The sequence below is a fragment of the Paramormyrops kingsleyae genome, chromosome 19 (genome assembly GCF_048594095.1).
Source record: "Paramormyrops kingsleyae isolate MSU_618 chromosome 19, PKINGS_0.4, whole genome shotgun sequence".
Taxonomy (NCBI): domain Eukaryota; kingdom Metazoa; phylum Chordata; class Actinopteri; order Osteoglossiformes; family Mormyridae; genus Paramormyrops; species Paramormyrops kingsleyae.
In genome coordinates, this window is record NC_132815.1 from 2,688,033 (window position 1) to 2,704,804 (window position 16,772).

General features: G+C 47.5%; 1 protein-coding gene across 2 annotated transcripts; it reads right to left on the reverse strand.

Moving 5' to 3' along the window:
- Window positions 1–306: 306 nt before the first annotated feature.
- Window positions 307–16,772, reverse strand: snx14 (sorting nexin 14). 2 transcript variants are annotated; one of them, XM_023810222.2, is made up of 30 exons: window positions 16,599–16,772; window positions 15,788–15,930; window positions 14,919–15,039; window positions 14,728–14,801; window positions 13,483–13,561; window positions 13,347–13,390; window positions 13,068–13,155; window positions 12,006–12,090; window positions 11,767–11,923; window positions 11,544–11,619; window positions 11,370–11,414; window positions 11,136–11,216; window positions 10,948–11,062; window positions 10,605–10,760; window positions 10,140–10,264; window positions 9,919–9,977; window positions 9,518–9,544; window positions 7,671–7,803; window positions 7,254–7,440; window positions 7,078–7,161; window positions 6,752–6,852; window positions 6,213–6,324; window positions 5,920–5,960; window positions 5,556–5,675; window positions 5,318–5,441; window positions 4,532–4,696; window positions 3,587–3,682; window positions 932–1,023; window positions 790–846; window positions 307–642 (listed from the first exon to the last, which is right to left on the reverse strand). In XM_023810222.2, the coding sequence occupies exons 2-30, from the start codon at window positions 15,922–15,924 to the stop codon at window positions 613–615; spliced, it is 2,811 nt and encodes a 936-aa protein (XP_023665990.2). In that variant the 5' UTR covers window positions 15,925–15,930; window positions 16,599–16,772; the 3' UTR covers window positions 307–612. The 2 variants fall into 2 exon arrangements, with proteins under 2 accessions (XP_023665990.2, XP_023665991.2); XM_023810223.2 differs by lacking the exon at window positions 9,518–9,544.

The window sequence follows — 16,772 nt, forward strand, 5'->3', positions numbered from 1 at the left end:
GGTGACTGTGTCCAAGCCCTGTGGAGAGCAGGGTGATCATATCGCTGTTGGCCTTTCAGCAAGGTCCTGAGTGCCAACCGCTCCAGGGACACTGGCTTTAGAAAAACTGGCGTGCAAACAAACCGTGGACAAAATCGTACGTCTGCATTGCATGACTGCCCAAGTGAGCAAGTGCTTTTAGGCGCAATGAGAGCATTAACACTCAGGACACCTCTTCATATGAAGCCAATGCCAAGAAAAGTAAGCAAGGACGACCACGTCGACCCTCAATCTGAGCTCCTGTAAACCATTAAGTCAGAAACACACTTTGTAATAAAATAACCTTTATTAGTGCAACATTATACACTGGAATGTCGGTATTCACTGAAGATCTGACATACATTCTTAACAAAAATCCTACTGAATATCGGTCCCTCCAATGGACTAGCTTCCCATCCAGGAAGTTCCACGGCCCTGCGCTCCCTGAAACGTTTCCAGGACCCCTGCGACTCTACATTCTGCAAGTGACTGGAAGTTGGGGTGAAGGAATGAATCTGCGCCAGACAGGGGGATTTACAGTGTCTCTGTATTGCACATTCTTTGGCTCATGGTGAGACAAACATGAAAAGCCGTCTACTTCCATGGCGATGCATCCTTCTGCAGCTAATGGGGGGGGGGGAGAGATTCCAGCAATCAGCGACAGACCTAGCATGACCTTCAATGCCACATTCATACGCATCCCACACGTCCCTCCATTCTTTGCATTGCCGTGCTTGAAATAGTTAACCATGGCCTACGATTCCACTGTACCTTGCTTAGTTCTGGGAAAAGCTCTTGAACAGCAATGTCCAGCAGGACGTAGGTCATCTGCAGGGCAAAGGGGAACAGAAAATCCAGAAAGCTCCGCACCTTAGAAGTAATCGAGAACGCTAACCAGCCACCTATAGCTCACCTGCTTGTTGAGGACCGGCTGCTGCAGCCCATCAAAGAGGAGACGGACTCCTTCGTATTTGGCCTCCTCGCCGATGCACTTTCCCAGCAGCTCTGAGGACATGAGGTACACAGCATTCATTCCCAGCATTCCAGAAGGGAACACAAACCACAGCATAATCAGAGGTTGCAAGCCCTACACTGGCAGAGACCTTTGTTAAAGTACACAGAACATTAACCCTTAGAACCAGACAAATGCAAAACGTGTTTGTTTTCGCACCCATTAATCTCGGGCCTTCATCTTTGGACTGGCACAACTCACAGATATGAATCACATATGGCTGGAATTGAGAGAAATTACTTGATCCCATCATCCAAGTTGAACACTAAAGTATTGCAGAGTAATCCTGTCTGCAATGAGACATATATTTTAAACATTTCCCACTAAAACACACCCCTAACAAACCATAAAATATCAATATTATTCACATTAGATGGAAAACAAAGTGCATTTTCGCTTTGCAAGGATCCACGTACGTCTCCAAACACTCAAAAATGGGCTGGAGTTTTACTAGAAATAACTAACACAGCATTCTATTTATTAGCAAGACAATTGCTTTCATTTTCGTAATATTTATTCACAAAAGTTTGTATGTGTGTATTTGATGTCGGGCTCCGTCAAAACAGTTGAAATAGAACATGCCCTTCGTGTAACTGGAACACCTCCAACATGTAAACACAATGACGTACTGCAGCGTTGGTCTGCTGTTCGAGGCTAAAATGCAGACTGATAGGTATAACCAGATATATATAACCATGCATTGCTGTCTATCAGATACCTTCAAGTTACCAAATGGATGCAAAATCAAAGGTACTCATTTCTGCCGAGCACTAACCATGTACAATGCTGAGCCATTGAAGGTCCCCAATGAAACCCCTGCATTCCCACATCATATAGATTCTAATCCCAACATTTACATTATATTTGTAGTGCCTGCAACTTTTTATATTAGATGAGACAAGAAATTGAGAAATTTCAATAAGCGCAAGTAGTTTTTCTTCATAAAAAGGATGATATCAAGACTGTGTCAGCATTTACGCATCAGATTATGACATATCTGAGTAGCCCAGAATGTCCTGAACACAAAAAACAGAGAGAATATGTGGCTACCTCATGTGCATTCCAAGTAATACGCGTAAAATCAAAGGGGTAGAAAACGTTTAAAAATGGAGGGTTGAAAGGGTTACAAAAGCATGAATCAAACTGGTCCAGTGGGAGATGGTTTCCCGTCATACTGGTTGTGCCTTTTATTGCAAAGCAGACCAAAAATATGCATTTGTTCTCTCACAATAAAATGCCTGTTATGAGTATTTCGGGTTTTCCACTACAACTGAGAAAAGGAAATGGAGAATATGCATAAAAAGTCAGCACAACCAGGGAAAGACTCGGAAAAAAAACATAGGAACCGAAGCAGCATTAGCATAGATATTCGGCCCCTAATGAGAATCCGAACAGGGACAGCAGCAAATCTCCAGGCTGCTTCCTAAGCACAGACTCATAAACCTCTAGTAACACTCCTGCCTTTGACTCCATTTGCTGCTCACAAGATACCTTAACGCAAAGATACCTTAACGCAAAGATACCTTAACGCAAAGATACCTTAACGTGGCAGTCAGCATTGTGGTCTGTCCAACTCAAAGAATGAACAGTAACTCAGTAAGATTCACCATTTTTGAATCCGGCCATTTGCCATTCGCCTGCCTCTCCTAAGAAACCTTGGACATCCTCACTTTCCAACCACAGTGACCCAGCTCATTAACTGGTCTCCAAACCCACAGTAAGCTGAGCCTGCTGGATCTATCGCACACAAGGAAAAGCGGGTGGTCCCAGGGTGGGGAATTTAAAACTGCTGCTCTATACAAAAACACACAGCGCAGGTGTGGCCAGTGGCCTTCTGCATTGTACTAGGGGCACGTAATAGGATTAGCCGGGGGTGTAATTCAAGAAAGCATCCTGACAAAGACCACACTACAACACAGCCGGGGTCATCTCTGAGCTTCCCTACTGCACTACAACACAGCTGGGGTCATCTCCGAGCTTCCTCACTGCACTACAACACAGCCGGGGTCATCTCCAAGCTTCCCCACTGCACAACAACACAGCCGGGGTCATCTCCGAGCTTCCCCACTGCAGAACAACACAGCCGGGGTCATCTCCAAGCTTCCCCACTGCACTACAACACAGCCGGGGTCATCTCCGAGCTTCCCCACTGCACAACAACACAGCCGGGCTCATCTCTGAGCTTCCCCACTGCACAACAACACAGCCGGGCTCATCTCCGAGCTTCCCCACTGCACAACAACACAGCTGAGCTCATCTCTGAGCTTCCCCACTGCACAACAACACAGCCGGGCTCATCTCCGAGCTTCCCCACTGCACAACAACACAGCTGAGCTCATCTCTGAGCTTCCCCACTGCACAACAACACAGCTGGGCTCATCTCTGAGCTTCGCCACTGCCAGGCTTGCAGAGTCTGGATTTCATTCCTACTACAGCTAGTTTTCACAACTACATACAAACATGGATTTAGGCTCAGAATGGAGAGCGCAAACCTGCAAAAATAAAGGTTACCCCCATGATTAAAATGGAAGTGGTACAACCCACAGGAGCACTGACCTGGGATGTAGCCCATCATCTCTTCAAAGGTCTTCTTGGCTCTCTTCTGCTTGTCATCAAATGAACGTGGTTCAGTGTCCTCACAGAATACCGCGTCTAAAACATCAACGGGCCCGTGTAAGGAGGGCACAAATGAAAGGCCCAATGTACTACCTGAAGATCAGCTTAGCAAATTTATCACCAAAATGTTCATTTAATTTTAACATTAAGACTTGAGAGCACAGAAGTGGACAGAAGCCATACATTTGCTTGTTCATTTTGAGGAGGCGAGGTCTGCATGCAAACCACAGCGCGGCAGCGTGATGAGGGAGACCGCACACCGCACAGCAGCGTGATGAGGGAGACCAAGCACCGCGATGAGGGAGACCACACACCGCACAGCAGCGTGATGAGGGAGACCAAGCACCGCGATGAGGGAGACCGCACACCGCACAGCAGCGTGATGAGGGAGACCGAGCACCGCACAGCAGCGTGATGAGGGAGACCAAGCACCGCGATGAGGGAGACCGCACACCGCACAGCAGCGTGATGAGGGAGACCGCACACCGCACAGCAGCGTGATGAGGGAGACCGCACACCGCACAGCAGCATGATGAGGGAGACCAAGCACCGCGAAGATGGAGACCGCACACCGCACAGCAGCGTGATGAGGGAGACCAAGCAGCGCGATGAGGGAGACCAAGCAGCGCGATGAGGGAGACCAAGCAGCGCGATGAGGGAGACCAAGCAGCGCGATGAGGGAGCAGGGGTGAGGGATGAGGGAGACCAAGCAGCGCGATGAGGGAGACCAAGCGGCAGCGCGATGAGGGAGACCACGCGGCAGCGCGATGAGGGAGACCACGCGGCAGCGCGATGAGGGAGACCACGCGGCAGCGCGATGAGGGAGACCACGCGGCAGCGCGATGAGGGAGACCACGCGGCAGCGTGATGAGGGAGACCACGCACCGCGTAGCAGCGTGATGAGGGAGACCACGCGATGCTCCTGCAGCACCTGCTCCAGCTTGTCCTGCAGATAGTGGTCAGCCCATGCTTCCAATGTGTTTTTCAGCAGGATGCGGCCACCAGACAGCATGTGGTGCATCCAATCGGGGATGCGGAACACAACGCGGCCTGCCAATCAGCACACAGGGGGAAAGTGGCTCACGTTTGCTATAGCCTATAAAAAATACAATTAATACTAAAGCTGCCACAATTACTCGATTTAAAAAATGCATCAATTAAAATATGCCTTCTGGATTACTCGGCAATATGGCGGAAGGAAAACAGCACATAGCGGATTATGTTAGCCATAGATTATTATAAATGATGCACCCTTCATCCTCTTGGAGTGGCCTAGACTGTTTTTGTCATTGCAAATTAATTTGCTTAATTTACTTTGTATGAAGGATAGCCCTGTCGTTTAGTCGCTTCATTTTAGGTCTACATAATATCACACATAATAAGGAACATAAAACTTATGTTTTAATGAACATATTTGTGTATTTTGTATGGCTGCTTGATTATTAATAACAATTGAAATCAGGGTCAGCCAGTGCTGGGGGTGATTGGGGGTTAGGGGCCTCGCTCAGGGGCCCAAAGGTGACATCACTCTGCCGACCCTGGGATTTGAACCAGCGACCTCCTGTGTAGATCAAACCATCATCCTGCATTTACTCGCCCTCTCCATCCGGTTCAGTTACCATCAGGTTTTGTGGGCTTTCCGCTGTACAGCCTGGCCAACTAGCAACTTACCGATATACATCAGGTAGTCATACACTCCCTCCACAGTGACCATCTCCATGAAGCAATTCTGATTGTGGCGCCTCTCGGTGGCTTCGGCGCGGTTGGCGTTGTTTTCGTAAAGGTCATTGAAGAGCTGTCCAGAGGAGAAACACGAGAGCCTGAGGCGAAGGTCCTGAAGCCGCCCCCCACGTCCAGCCCAAGACGCTCCCAGGTCAGCTCGAGGTGGTGCCGTGGGTCATCTACTGACCTTCTTGTTGTTCTCGGAGGTGGGGCTCAGGATAGTGAGCTCAGGCCGGCTGGGTTTCGGTTTGGAGGCCTCACACGAGTTGAAGAAAGACTGCAAGAAAGGCTCCAGGTTTTGTCCTTTCTGGAGGATCAAAAGCCAAAGTGTCACAGGACACAAGCAGCAGGTGCAGACCAACCCACCGATGCATGAAGAAGAAACCGGAAAGAATTAGCATGGCTGCCATTTATATTACCGTCACACAGCAAAGCAAACAAAGTATTATGATTAAATATAAATGCTATCAGGCTGAAATCTCTTATCCTAAGAACACATCAAACTCATCGTAAATGCAAGATGGGAAAACAAAAAGAAATGTCTCTTTTACCTCTTTAATTAATTTCCCAGGAACTGACTTGATAATTTTCCCTGCGCAGGTTTAAAAAGAAAATGAAACTGACATGTTAAGAGTTCATGAGGTATGGAGAAAATAAAAAAGAATTAACATAAGTAATGATTTGTCCATTAAGGTCTAAGGCAGAGTACAGTGCAGAGCATTTCACGCTCATGAACGGAGTTTGTGACAGTTCAGCCATAAGCAGCCCAAATGGAGTTTAACTGCCAAATCATCATTACAGTGTCAGGTGGTTAGCTAATCAGCCAGACAGCACTGCCACGTACCCAAGTTCACGTCTGGGAGCATCTTTTCCAGGAACTGTGACTCCAAGCTGTTTGGAGACAGGAAGTCAGCCAGAAGCTGGCTGTTGCTGAGCTCCGGGTGCAGTAGCAGTTTCTGGGGACGACAGCATGCAGGCCACTGACCGAATGACAGATCCAGGGGTTACTTTCCAATTAGCTACCTTCAGGTTTAAGGAAGCTGTACTGCATGCAACGCTGTCAGATCGACAAGGACACGAAAAAGTTTCTGATAAGAACTCTCAGTAAAATCAGATCCGCAGGTTTCATTTAATATAGACGAGGGCTACAGTGTTCATTTGTTTAGTACTCAGATACTGTAACATTACAGGAGTATAAGAAACATAAAATTAATTCTCAAAAAACCCTCTATGAAATGAGTAACACATAAATGGTATGACTGCGGATTTAAAGTGTCAGTGTAGGACAGTTACACCTGTTGCATTAGTGCTAGGTGTGAGTTTTTGAGTCAGAAAATATGCAGAACTAAAACATTCTCAACCTCTCCTCCATTTAATGAATACCTGCAGATATTCTTCAAACTCCTCCCTCTTGGACGACAAGAACTCAAAATTCTTTGGCCCTAATATCCGTTTGGATGGTAGCTGGGCATCCGGAAATGAGCCTATGAAATAGAACAACAGGCGGGCCATGGCTTAACCGGCAATTTCACGCTTTAGCATTTCATATTGACGCCATGGCTAATTAGATTAAGATTGAATGACATCGCTTTGGGTCAATTGGGGCCCAATATTACAGGTTCCCAGTAACTCTGGACAAACAGTGAGAAGAAGCGGAACAGAGGCAAGACAAAAGAGGAGAGATGTAATCGAAGGAGCGTGACATCTACCGTGAAACTCGGTAAGTTTCGACTCAAGGACGTAGAATTCGAGGTATCGCCTGAAGATGGACCAGCTCTCAGTCGCATGTCCGACTGAAACAAAGACAGAACGGGGACACCTGTGAGCGACGCCCAATCAGCCAGATCATCTCCTGCCCAAGATCCCCCCCCCCCCACGAACCCACCCTCCTTCCTGTCGTTACGCTGCACGTCGATGCAGAACACGGGGGTCTTCTCCCGCTTCAGGTCGTCCTCGTAGAAGTCCACGTACGGGATGCTGATGCTCCAAGCAGACAGGTTGCGGTGGGTGCTGCCGCTTCCGGCTGCCTCCGCTGGGGGGTCGTCCTCCAGCACCACCGTGGCCTCCTCCACCTGAGCACATCCAGCCAGACGGAGAACGCGTAACCAGCAGGAAGCTGCTCTGCAGTGCCAGGGAAACAGAGAGCCAGCCGGGGCACAACTGTCCCGCCCCCTTCATCAGGAGCAGCAAGCTGCAGGAAGCCCTTCCCTGTCAGCTCTTTAAACATATATACTTAAACCCCAGCAACATTCAACGTAAAGAAGGCAATAAAAGGCAGTGCCTGGGGGGGGGGGGGCAGTACCGTGTCGTCCTCGCCCTCGGGGGGGCCGTACAGCGGCAGCATAGCCCCCTCCATGGTGCTGTTTCTGAAAACACCTTTGATCTTGCTGCCTATGCGGCTGATTCCGGAAGATTCCCCGCGCCTCAGCGGATTCCTAAACAACAGGCACACACAGCCAGACAAAGATCACGGGTTCAGCCTTCGGAGGCCACATGTTCACGAGGAAAGATGGAGCCGTTCATCCTGAGGGAAGCGGCCGAAAGCCGCTGCATTCCCACCGACACGGATCACGCTGGGGAACTTTGTTGTGTGCACATGGCACGCGAGGGGGGGGGGGGGGGGGATTCTCTCTTTGATGTGCATTCCCACACAAAGACCTGCATCCAGGCTAAATGTCACCATTAAACTGCTGAGACTATATGATTCCTGAGTGAGTGTGTGTGTGTGTGTGTCTGTGTGTGTGTCTGTGTGTGGCCTCCCATGCAGTGTGCACCCCAGCTTTCAGCCCTCTGCTCCAGCCTCTGACATGACCCTGACCACACCGGTAGTGCTAAAGCAGGAAAAAGTCAAACAGTTTTCCCGTAACATAAACACACTACATCCCCTTTACAACCTTCTGCTGCATCCTACAAACATTCTACAGAGTAGATATTAAAGGTCCCACACACGCAGTCATTTTCAGATTTTTCACTTCAGCGCTGTTGGTTTCAAAATCTTATTAATGGGTGGAAAAACGCCTGTCATGTTGTTTTCTCTTGACTTCCACCTCTTAATCAACAAGACCTGAGATTTTAGTGCAGTCGCATAGCCTTTAGACACGGTAAATGTGGATGTGGAACAAGATTAAACATTCCCAAACCTATTTTCAAAATGTCAAGACATCGCAGGGGAATATCCAGGCGGTTAGTTGCCAGGACTGATGCGGTTCATAAATGGTGACAGAGAAACACAGTACAAGGAGTACCCCCCCCCACCACGCAAAGTCCGGAGACCTCCGGAAACGCTGCTGTGGACGATAGCATGAAGAGAGAGACAGCAAGGCTGGGGGGGCACAGGAGCATTAAGGAACCATGCAGAGGAAGAGGGGGGGGGGGGGGGGGGGGGCAGTCACTGAACACAGAACGGGGGGGGTGGTGAACAGCAGGTGTCAGGGACATACAGTCTCTCTGCAGTGACGTTGACATCGTATAGCTGCAGATATAAGCGGCATTAACCCTGCCGGGGCTGAATCTTTCAGCCACTTGACTAAACTAATTACCATGGTAATGGGCCCCACTTAACACTCCTTCCGGCACTGGGGCTGCCGGCAGGTCAGAGAGGGGCAGGAGAGGCCCGCAGTGCAGCTCAGCGGGACCTTACAGCACTCCGACGCACCGCGAAGCCGTCCAATCGTGCATACGAGCCATTTAACATCAGACATGAGGGAAAATTCACATGCCGTGTTTTCTAAATCAGACAGATCTTGAACTCAAACAGCCGTTACAGCCAGCAAGCGCAAAATAGCTCTCAGTCACGGATACAGGCCAGTCTCCCAGTGCGTCTCCCAGACCCCTCGCGTGTGTTGGCCAGCGCCTTCCCTCCACGGTAAGAAAATACTTGCCACCCACTTCCAATTGCATGACCAACCTGAAAGGAACGGGCTTTGAATTGCAGTGCTGCAAATAGCAGGACTAACCTTTCAGGCAGCGCTTTTCAAAAGACGCATTTCCAAATTATAAATGCATTTACAAACTGAAGCGTGTCCTGCATTACAGACATGCGACGGTCAGCAGTCTAGCAAGTGACGCCCCCCCCCCAGGACAAACTCATATCTCACATGCAGGAGTGAGAAGGAGATCAGGCCAGTGTCGTGCCGGGAAAATACTTACCTGATGTCATCCAAATTCAGGCTATTTCTGGAACAACAGGTACATGGAATTAAAGCTGCCTGATGTTTAATCATTTTTTTTTTATTAAAAAATTAAAAATGGATTGTGGACGGCTGCCCTGCGGTTGTCTGCAGTCAGACAAACTCTACTTGGCATCTCATGCTTAATTTAAAAAAAAAAAAAAAAAGCTTAAAAAGGAGGATCAGAGTCTCAAAGGCTTTTTATGAGCAGCTTGTGGAACTCTGGGTTAGAAGAGAGGTGGACGACAGAACCCTGAGTTAAAACAACACGGGGGCTGTAAAGTAAAACAGTACACGTGGGCGTTACAAGCAGGCCATTCCAACATAAACACTGCGTGGGTTGCAGAGTACGGAGGGAGACGGATGTGGACACACGCCAACCTGATATGTCGGGAGCTCCTGACCGGAGATTCGGCCCCCTTCAGTAGATGCGTGAAGTACTGCAGGCGAGAAAAGGGGGGAAAATGTAGGATGAACACTGACTGCTCGCCATGATACAGCCACACAATGCTGCGTTGTCTCTGAAAAGGAAGGCGGAAGAATTTCCACGTGATCTAAACCACTTTTGGGAAGCATCTCCCATATATTCTCGCATGGATTACCTCATCGCTGTGGCAGAACATAGGGGTGAAGACATTCTCCAGTAGTGAGAAAACGTGCTCGTAGGCCTCGAACAGGCAGGGCGAGGTCTGCAGCTTCACCACGTCACTGTAGGATCCCTGAGCGACTGAGCCATAAAGGGAAGGACTCAGATTCCTACAGGCAGTACATGTGTACTAACCATCAGCAGGACAGGCAAGAAAAACAAACAGCCAGAACTGTACAGAATTACTACCCAAGGAAGTAGGATGTTGACACTGAGGAACTCCAAGCGAAGATTACATGCCACATGAGACACATCTACAACTGGGAAAACACATGCTCTCACCACCTCAGACTTACAGCGCTTCACCCTGACTGCATGTGAACCGTTCGCTGAATTTGTACGATCACTTTCCTCAAAACGGGCAGAAGAGCCCGCGGCCCCCCTGCACGTTACCGTAACGGGCCGTGATTTGTGAGCTTACTCTTCCGTATTTCTTCCACAATGACGGGGTCGAAGCGGATCTTGTCGATGCTCTCGTCCAGACAGTAGGTATCGTAGAGCTGCTTCACCTCCTCGTGCAGGGCCTGCATCTGAATATCGCTCAGCTCTGGGCACAAGATTTTGTCGTTGAATTCCTCTGGGGGGGGGAAATTAGTGGCAAAAAGCTCACTGATCAAGAAAATTTGGCCTAGTTCCACGCAAAACAACCCCTTTCTATGGAACCCACTCTGGAGCAAACATCTCATGGGTGGTGCCCTCTGGGACTCGTCTTAGAGATCCATGCCATGCCTTAGTGGAGAAGAAAAGCAGAGACCTGGACTCACCTACAGCCAAGCAAAACTGCAGCACATGCACCGCACCTTCCTGTTTTAGGAAATTCATGAAGCGGAACAGGAGGTCCTGCTGTCCACGGATCTCCTTCAGCTCCAACTTTAGCACCTACAGACATGAGGGGATGATTGGTGAGTCACGGCCAGTGGTACGGCTGCAGGAAAGAAGCAAACGTGCTTACAGATGACTTTCTGTTGCGTGACTCAGAATACTTCTGCAGGAACGGCACTAAAGCAGATGTGGGGCCGTTGGCCGGCTCGGGCTGGGGGAGAGGAATAAAATGGGTTCAGCCCATTGGCTGGGCGAATGGAGACACACCTCTGAGAACGGAGTACAATACTGCCACCTAGTGAGCTCTAATTATAAGCAGCCGTCACTGACTTTGTTGCGGAAGGAACGGTTCACATGTACCTACCGGAGAATCATCGATGAAGATGAGTACCAAGTGATTCACGGTGTCCTGGGAAAAAGTGTCAACAAATCACAACAAAGAAATAAAACACCAGCTAGGCAACAGTCACCCAGAACAGAGAGCTTCTTCCTGTCCACGTCCACTCAAAGATTCCCAGTGACGATGTCTCACACTCACAGGGTCAGCAAGAAAGTCCATGGCCGGGAGTAAGACGGAGCCGGCCAGAATCTCCCGAATCAGCAAGGCGAGGGACCTGCGAGTGAGACACACACGCGCACACACACACACGCACGCACGCACACACACACGCACACACACACACGCAGAAACACTCAAGTGGCTAAAATGACAGAAGAGCGGCTTCCCATTCGTTCTAATGGTTTATTCTGCAACGCTGCACCTGCAGTCAGAAGCCTTCGGGGGCAGTATGTAGGGGAAGAGCATCTCCGTCAGCTTCCTGAGGTATAGCAGCTCGTCTCTGCGGCTCCGCAGCGCCACGTGGAGGTCGGATCCATACTCATCCAGGGCCGCCAGCTGCAGGTGTTCTGAGTTTCTCACTGGGAGTCCACAGAATACTACAATTTACCATCAATCCTGCTGCGCGCGTTTCTGAATGGCTTAAAAACTACGTACAAATACCTTTTTGCCGAGCTTTAGCGACTATTTCGATGTGCTTCATAGCCGCTCTGAGGACTTTGCCTGTTATAAGAGACGGAACATCAACCTGGGGAAGGAATGGAAAGTCGGAGATGCTTTTACTGGTGGCCCATTTTTAAAACAATTTTCACACTTTTTTTTTTTTTTAAGCAAGACACATCAGATTTAAGACAAAACAAATTACACCGAAGGAAACTGTTGTGCCACGGCATAAGTCTCAACGTGCCTAAAAACACTAAAAATAAAGAATACCATAAATACAACAAATATAACACAAAAATAAAAAAAGGAATCCAAGTACAATACAAGTGGAATACAATATTAGTAAAATGCAAGTATAAAAAAAGATGAGGTGCAACTAAAGTGAATCTGCATAAGGGGCATAAAAAGGACAAAAATACAGGATAATAACTTAGACATGATGTTACCTATAAACAAAATCTTAAAAAATGCAACTGTTCCAAGACCAGTTTTTTCATATATATGTGGCCTGTTCAGAAACCTTTAAGCCTCAAAGGCCGACACTGGAACTGAAAATAGTCCTGCGACGAAGTTCGAACCCTTTGACGATGACACCAACACAAAGACAGCTGACAAGCGTGCAATACCCTGCTCCTCCAGAAGGCGGCAGGTGCTGCTGGTGAGACACGGCCCATGTCTTGAGCAAACACCTCAGAAACTGAAGCGGCAGGTGCCCAAATTATTGTGGGGGAGCACAGATCAATAGTCCATTCCCACTGAACAATGGAGCTGCATCTTGTGGCTTTTCAAAGCCTGAAGGACAGAGCAGACCGATAACAGAGTGTCTCTGCTGGGTCTTAATCGTACCCCATCTCCAGTCATGCAGAGAAGGACGAGGGACGCGAACGCAGTCCGAAAAAACTATGGACCCATATAAACAAAACAAGAATATAAACAAATCAATCCCTCTGAGGAGTTTCAAAGATTCAGCATTTTCTTTGAACTGTATTGTACACCGTTTTGTATATTTTATAATCCGAATTTACTGTGTCCGACAGTTGAAAGTGCTTCTTTAGGGTTTACCTTCTGTGCTCGCCGGACCAAGACGGCTGCAAAAAAACGCAACGACACTCTCAGCTCGTCCACAAAGGTCTCGTCGTCCGTGACGTCCCTTAGGAGGAGGAGAAAAGGTCATTCAGGTGGGGAGAGGTTACTTAAACACCCACGCCAGGCCCAGTCTCCTCCTGCCAAAAACACAGGCGTCCTTCACACAAGGGGACGCGATACCTTTCACTAGGGCTGGAATATAAGATCCGCGCATGCAGAGAGACACAGGAATCACGGGAAAACTGTAACACGTACCTGTACCAGGGATACACGAAATTCTCAAGGACCAACTCCAGAACCTAGAAAACAACAAGAACAGGACTCGTCCCAAAAATACCACCAGAGACCTTCATTTCAAAAGCGTGGCATTAGACATCAAGGCGGCACCTACCTCTGCGATAGACGTGTCCACCTTGGAATATACCTTCAAGTCCAGCCATGGCTGAAAGTTCTCCAGCTGCAACGTCAGCCTGCCAGACAGATAGACGCCTTTTATTCTTTATTACAATAATGACATTAATGTACAATAACATTAAATTAGGTATTAAAGCACATTTGATAGGCTATATAATAAACTTGTTACATACTCTAGTTTGAGTCACAATCAAGGTAAATTTCCGTTGTACTAAAAAGAAGTTCCACTAGATGGCAGTATAGTACAAGTTTGTAAAAGTTTTAGACTCGCGCTATTTCTCTGGGGGTTTGCAATAGTCCGGCTCAAGTCGGCAGAAACCATTTAGTAAAGTTACCAAAACCATGTAACAAAGAGACTTATAAGGATTTGTGAAACGTGGGATATGACTTTGACTTTACCAAAATGAGACAACAAAAGAATTTTTTTTCAGATGGTAGACTAGTTTTTCTAGGTCTTTGTTAGCTTGATAGACAACAACCCTGATAAATGACCAAACATCTAAACGTGTGAATTTGTTTAGACACTTGCATGACAACATCAGTTACTAAAATTTATCTTTATACAGAGGCAGCAAACTTGCTCCCTTAAAGTACTTTCAAACCAGATCAGGAAAAAAAAGAAAGAAAAAAAAAACTTTCATTTCCTCAGCTTCTTTTACCAGATGTCGAGTGTTCCTGCTCTGCGTGTGAAGGTTCCTTTTTCCAAACCACAGTCCTGGGCAGGGACTCTTCTCTAGCCTGACATATCTCACTCCAGCAGAAACACAAGCTACCATCTCCAGAGTCCAGAGAAGATATCACATTTCAGCAAATGAATGAAAACAGCGACTGCAATCTGCAAGTGTGGTAATCCTCCATGCTACAGCACTACTGCTCTGTCCCTCGTCGAGGTCCAGCTCGCCTGCAGCAGAAGCCCTATCATAGCGCCCATGGATACAGGGTAGAGAACCCAGGGTTACTTGGACCAGAGTGTTATCACAGATTAATAATGAGTGGAAAGACTGAAACACCAACAATTCAAAAAGGATGAAAAGGTGAGACGGTAATTTTTATATGCATGAATGTCGCTCGTCTGACTGATGAAGATTCTCATGCTCATTTGCGCCGAGCTCTGAATCAGGAAACAAACCTCAGCACACAGAAGGTAGCGGCGATGTCACAGGGACACTAAATGACACGGACGTCTGTTAGTGCAGGCGTCTCGCTGAGAGCTCAGGCCTACCTGTGCCGTGTGCACTTTGTCTTCCCACAGACTGCACAGCTCTGACCCAGAGGAAACAGTTCTGGTTGTTCCTCCTAGTCAATAAAACCAAAGCATGAGGCACAGCCAAAACCAGAGCGGTACAGCAGGAACTGAAAACGGCATGAGGAAGAAAGGGGGGCGGTTTGCCCACTTGGCAAAACTCCATTTACCTTGGCTCTCGGCTTAATGGTGAACAGCATGTTGGGCAGTAGGGACTCTGGACCGATGGAGCAGTAAAAGGTGACCACACCAGCCAGGAAGGACCAGAAAACCATCAGGATGTAGAGGTACCTACAGCAGCAATAGGAAACGATTTTCAGTTTCTGTTCCTGCTTGGAACGTAATCGGTTTGGTGTGTTGGGGGCCCATAATTTCTAGTGTAGCCCCTGCATCTTACACAAAAGTTACATCTTAGCCTATATCTGATAGCAGTGGCCTCCAACCTGTACATAACAGCGAGAGCTACTGGCATGAAGAAAAAATGAGCTTCTGAATCAAGATGCTATATTTTGCAGACCAGGGGAGAATTCCCCACCCGCCACAGCCCTGTCGGCATCTCCTGGGAATGTCCTAAAGATCATCTGTAGATCACGGTCAACTAGTTGGTGATCACTGCTACAGAGAGTCACAGCGGCCCAAAGCTGGTTCTGAAACTATGGGCACAAGGAAGGGAATAACCTTGGATGGGGCACCAACCCATGGTGGGGCCCACAGACCACTCATACATACAGTCACACCTCCAGACAGTTCCCCTTAGCTGGGCTGTGGGGGGAGGCAGAGAACCAGGGCAAAACCCCACAATGACACATCATGTGGAGTCAGACTGGAGATATACTATAGATAAATAATGGATATGGAAATCAGGTCCTCTTAAACTTACAGCATTCCATTAAAAATGATAATGGCTTCCGACATGATCTGCATGGAGATGGGAAGGCTGGGACACTGAACATGTCATTCAGTAACCTTACTAATTAAGTAACTGATGGGGGAATCACGGCAGACATGCAACACTGTATAAAAGCTGCCTTACACTTACCCGTGCAAAACAACAGTTGATAAGAGCAGGAATGCCAGAAGGAAGCAGAAGAGCGGATACTGGCGGCCAGTTTCCCGGAGGAGATCCACCTTCAGACCCTGCTTCAGGGTCTCCAGCGAGCTTCTTATACGCAACATCGTGGTCTGGAGGGACAGACGCACAGTACCATCATATGACAGTCTGCTTGAACATGTCTGTAAATTATGCATGCAGATTGTCGCGAAATGCTGAAATATTAATTCCGGCGATTTCCCTCCTCTTACTGTACCTGGGTCAATACCAGTAAAAATGCGCACAACCGTTACTTGGGTGTCTAAAAAATTAATTATTTTAATGCAATACACGAACTTCAATGTTATACTTGGTAAAAGAGTGTAGTTGCTTGCATAAGTGATTACACAAACTGGACAACTGTTTAATTACACGGCAAAATATAACTGTAGGCAGATTTCGATTAGTATACGTATATATCTTGCGTATATATGTTTAGTTTTAGCAATACTTTAATAATGCACATTAATCAAACTTTTAGATGGAAGCGTCAGCAATAGTGAAACTACTGACAGCCGTCCACGGTCCTGTAAATGTGTAATGTAAATCCTCTCATACTTTAACAGGCAGCTAAAGGGTGATCGCTGAGGACACGGACAGGAAGCCCACAGACCATTCTGGGGTTTTCACTTTTAACGAATCGCTTGTATATGTATATGCAATTTATTCGACACAGTTATATCGGACCTACCATGTAAATACATAATTTAGCTAGCTGGGGACAAATGTAAGTTAATCTGCCCATCTGATATTCACTTACCTTAGCAACTGGTTATCTTCTTGAATATCAATTCGAATTAAATATGTGACGAAAGATAAATGGCTACATGTTTTAAGTGCGTAAACACTGCGCTTGGTTAGTGCATTTTGGAATTGTATTTATATTTTCATAGCGAGCGAGGCAGTTCCGGTTTACTCTGACAGACGGCCCCCT

Coding starts and splice junctions, on each gene's coding strand:
- snx14 (XM_023810222.2), bottom strand. CDS start 15,924: ATGTTGCGTATAAGAAGCTCGCTGGAGACCCTGAAGCAGGGTCTGAAG. Junction 10,761..10,947: donor GCAGTTTTGCTTGGCTGTAG/GTGAGTCCAGGT, acceptor TCCCCCCCCCAG/AGGAATTCAACGACAAAATC. Junction 6,853..7,077: donor GAAACTTACCGAGTTTCACG/GTAGATGTCACG, acceptor TCTATTTCATAG/GCTCATTTCCGGATGCCCAG.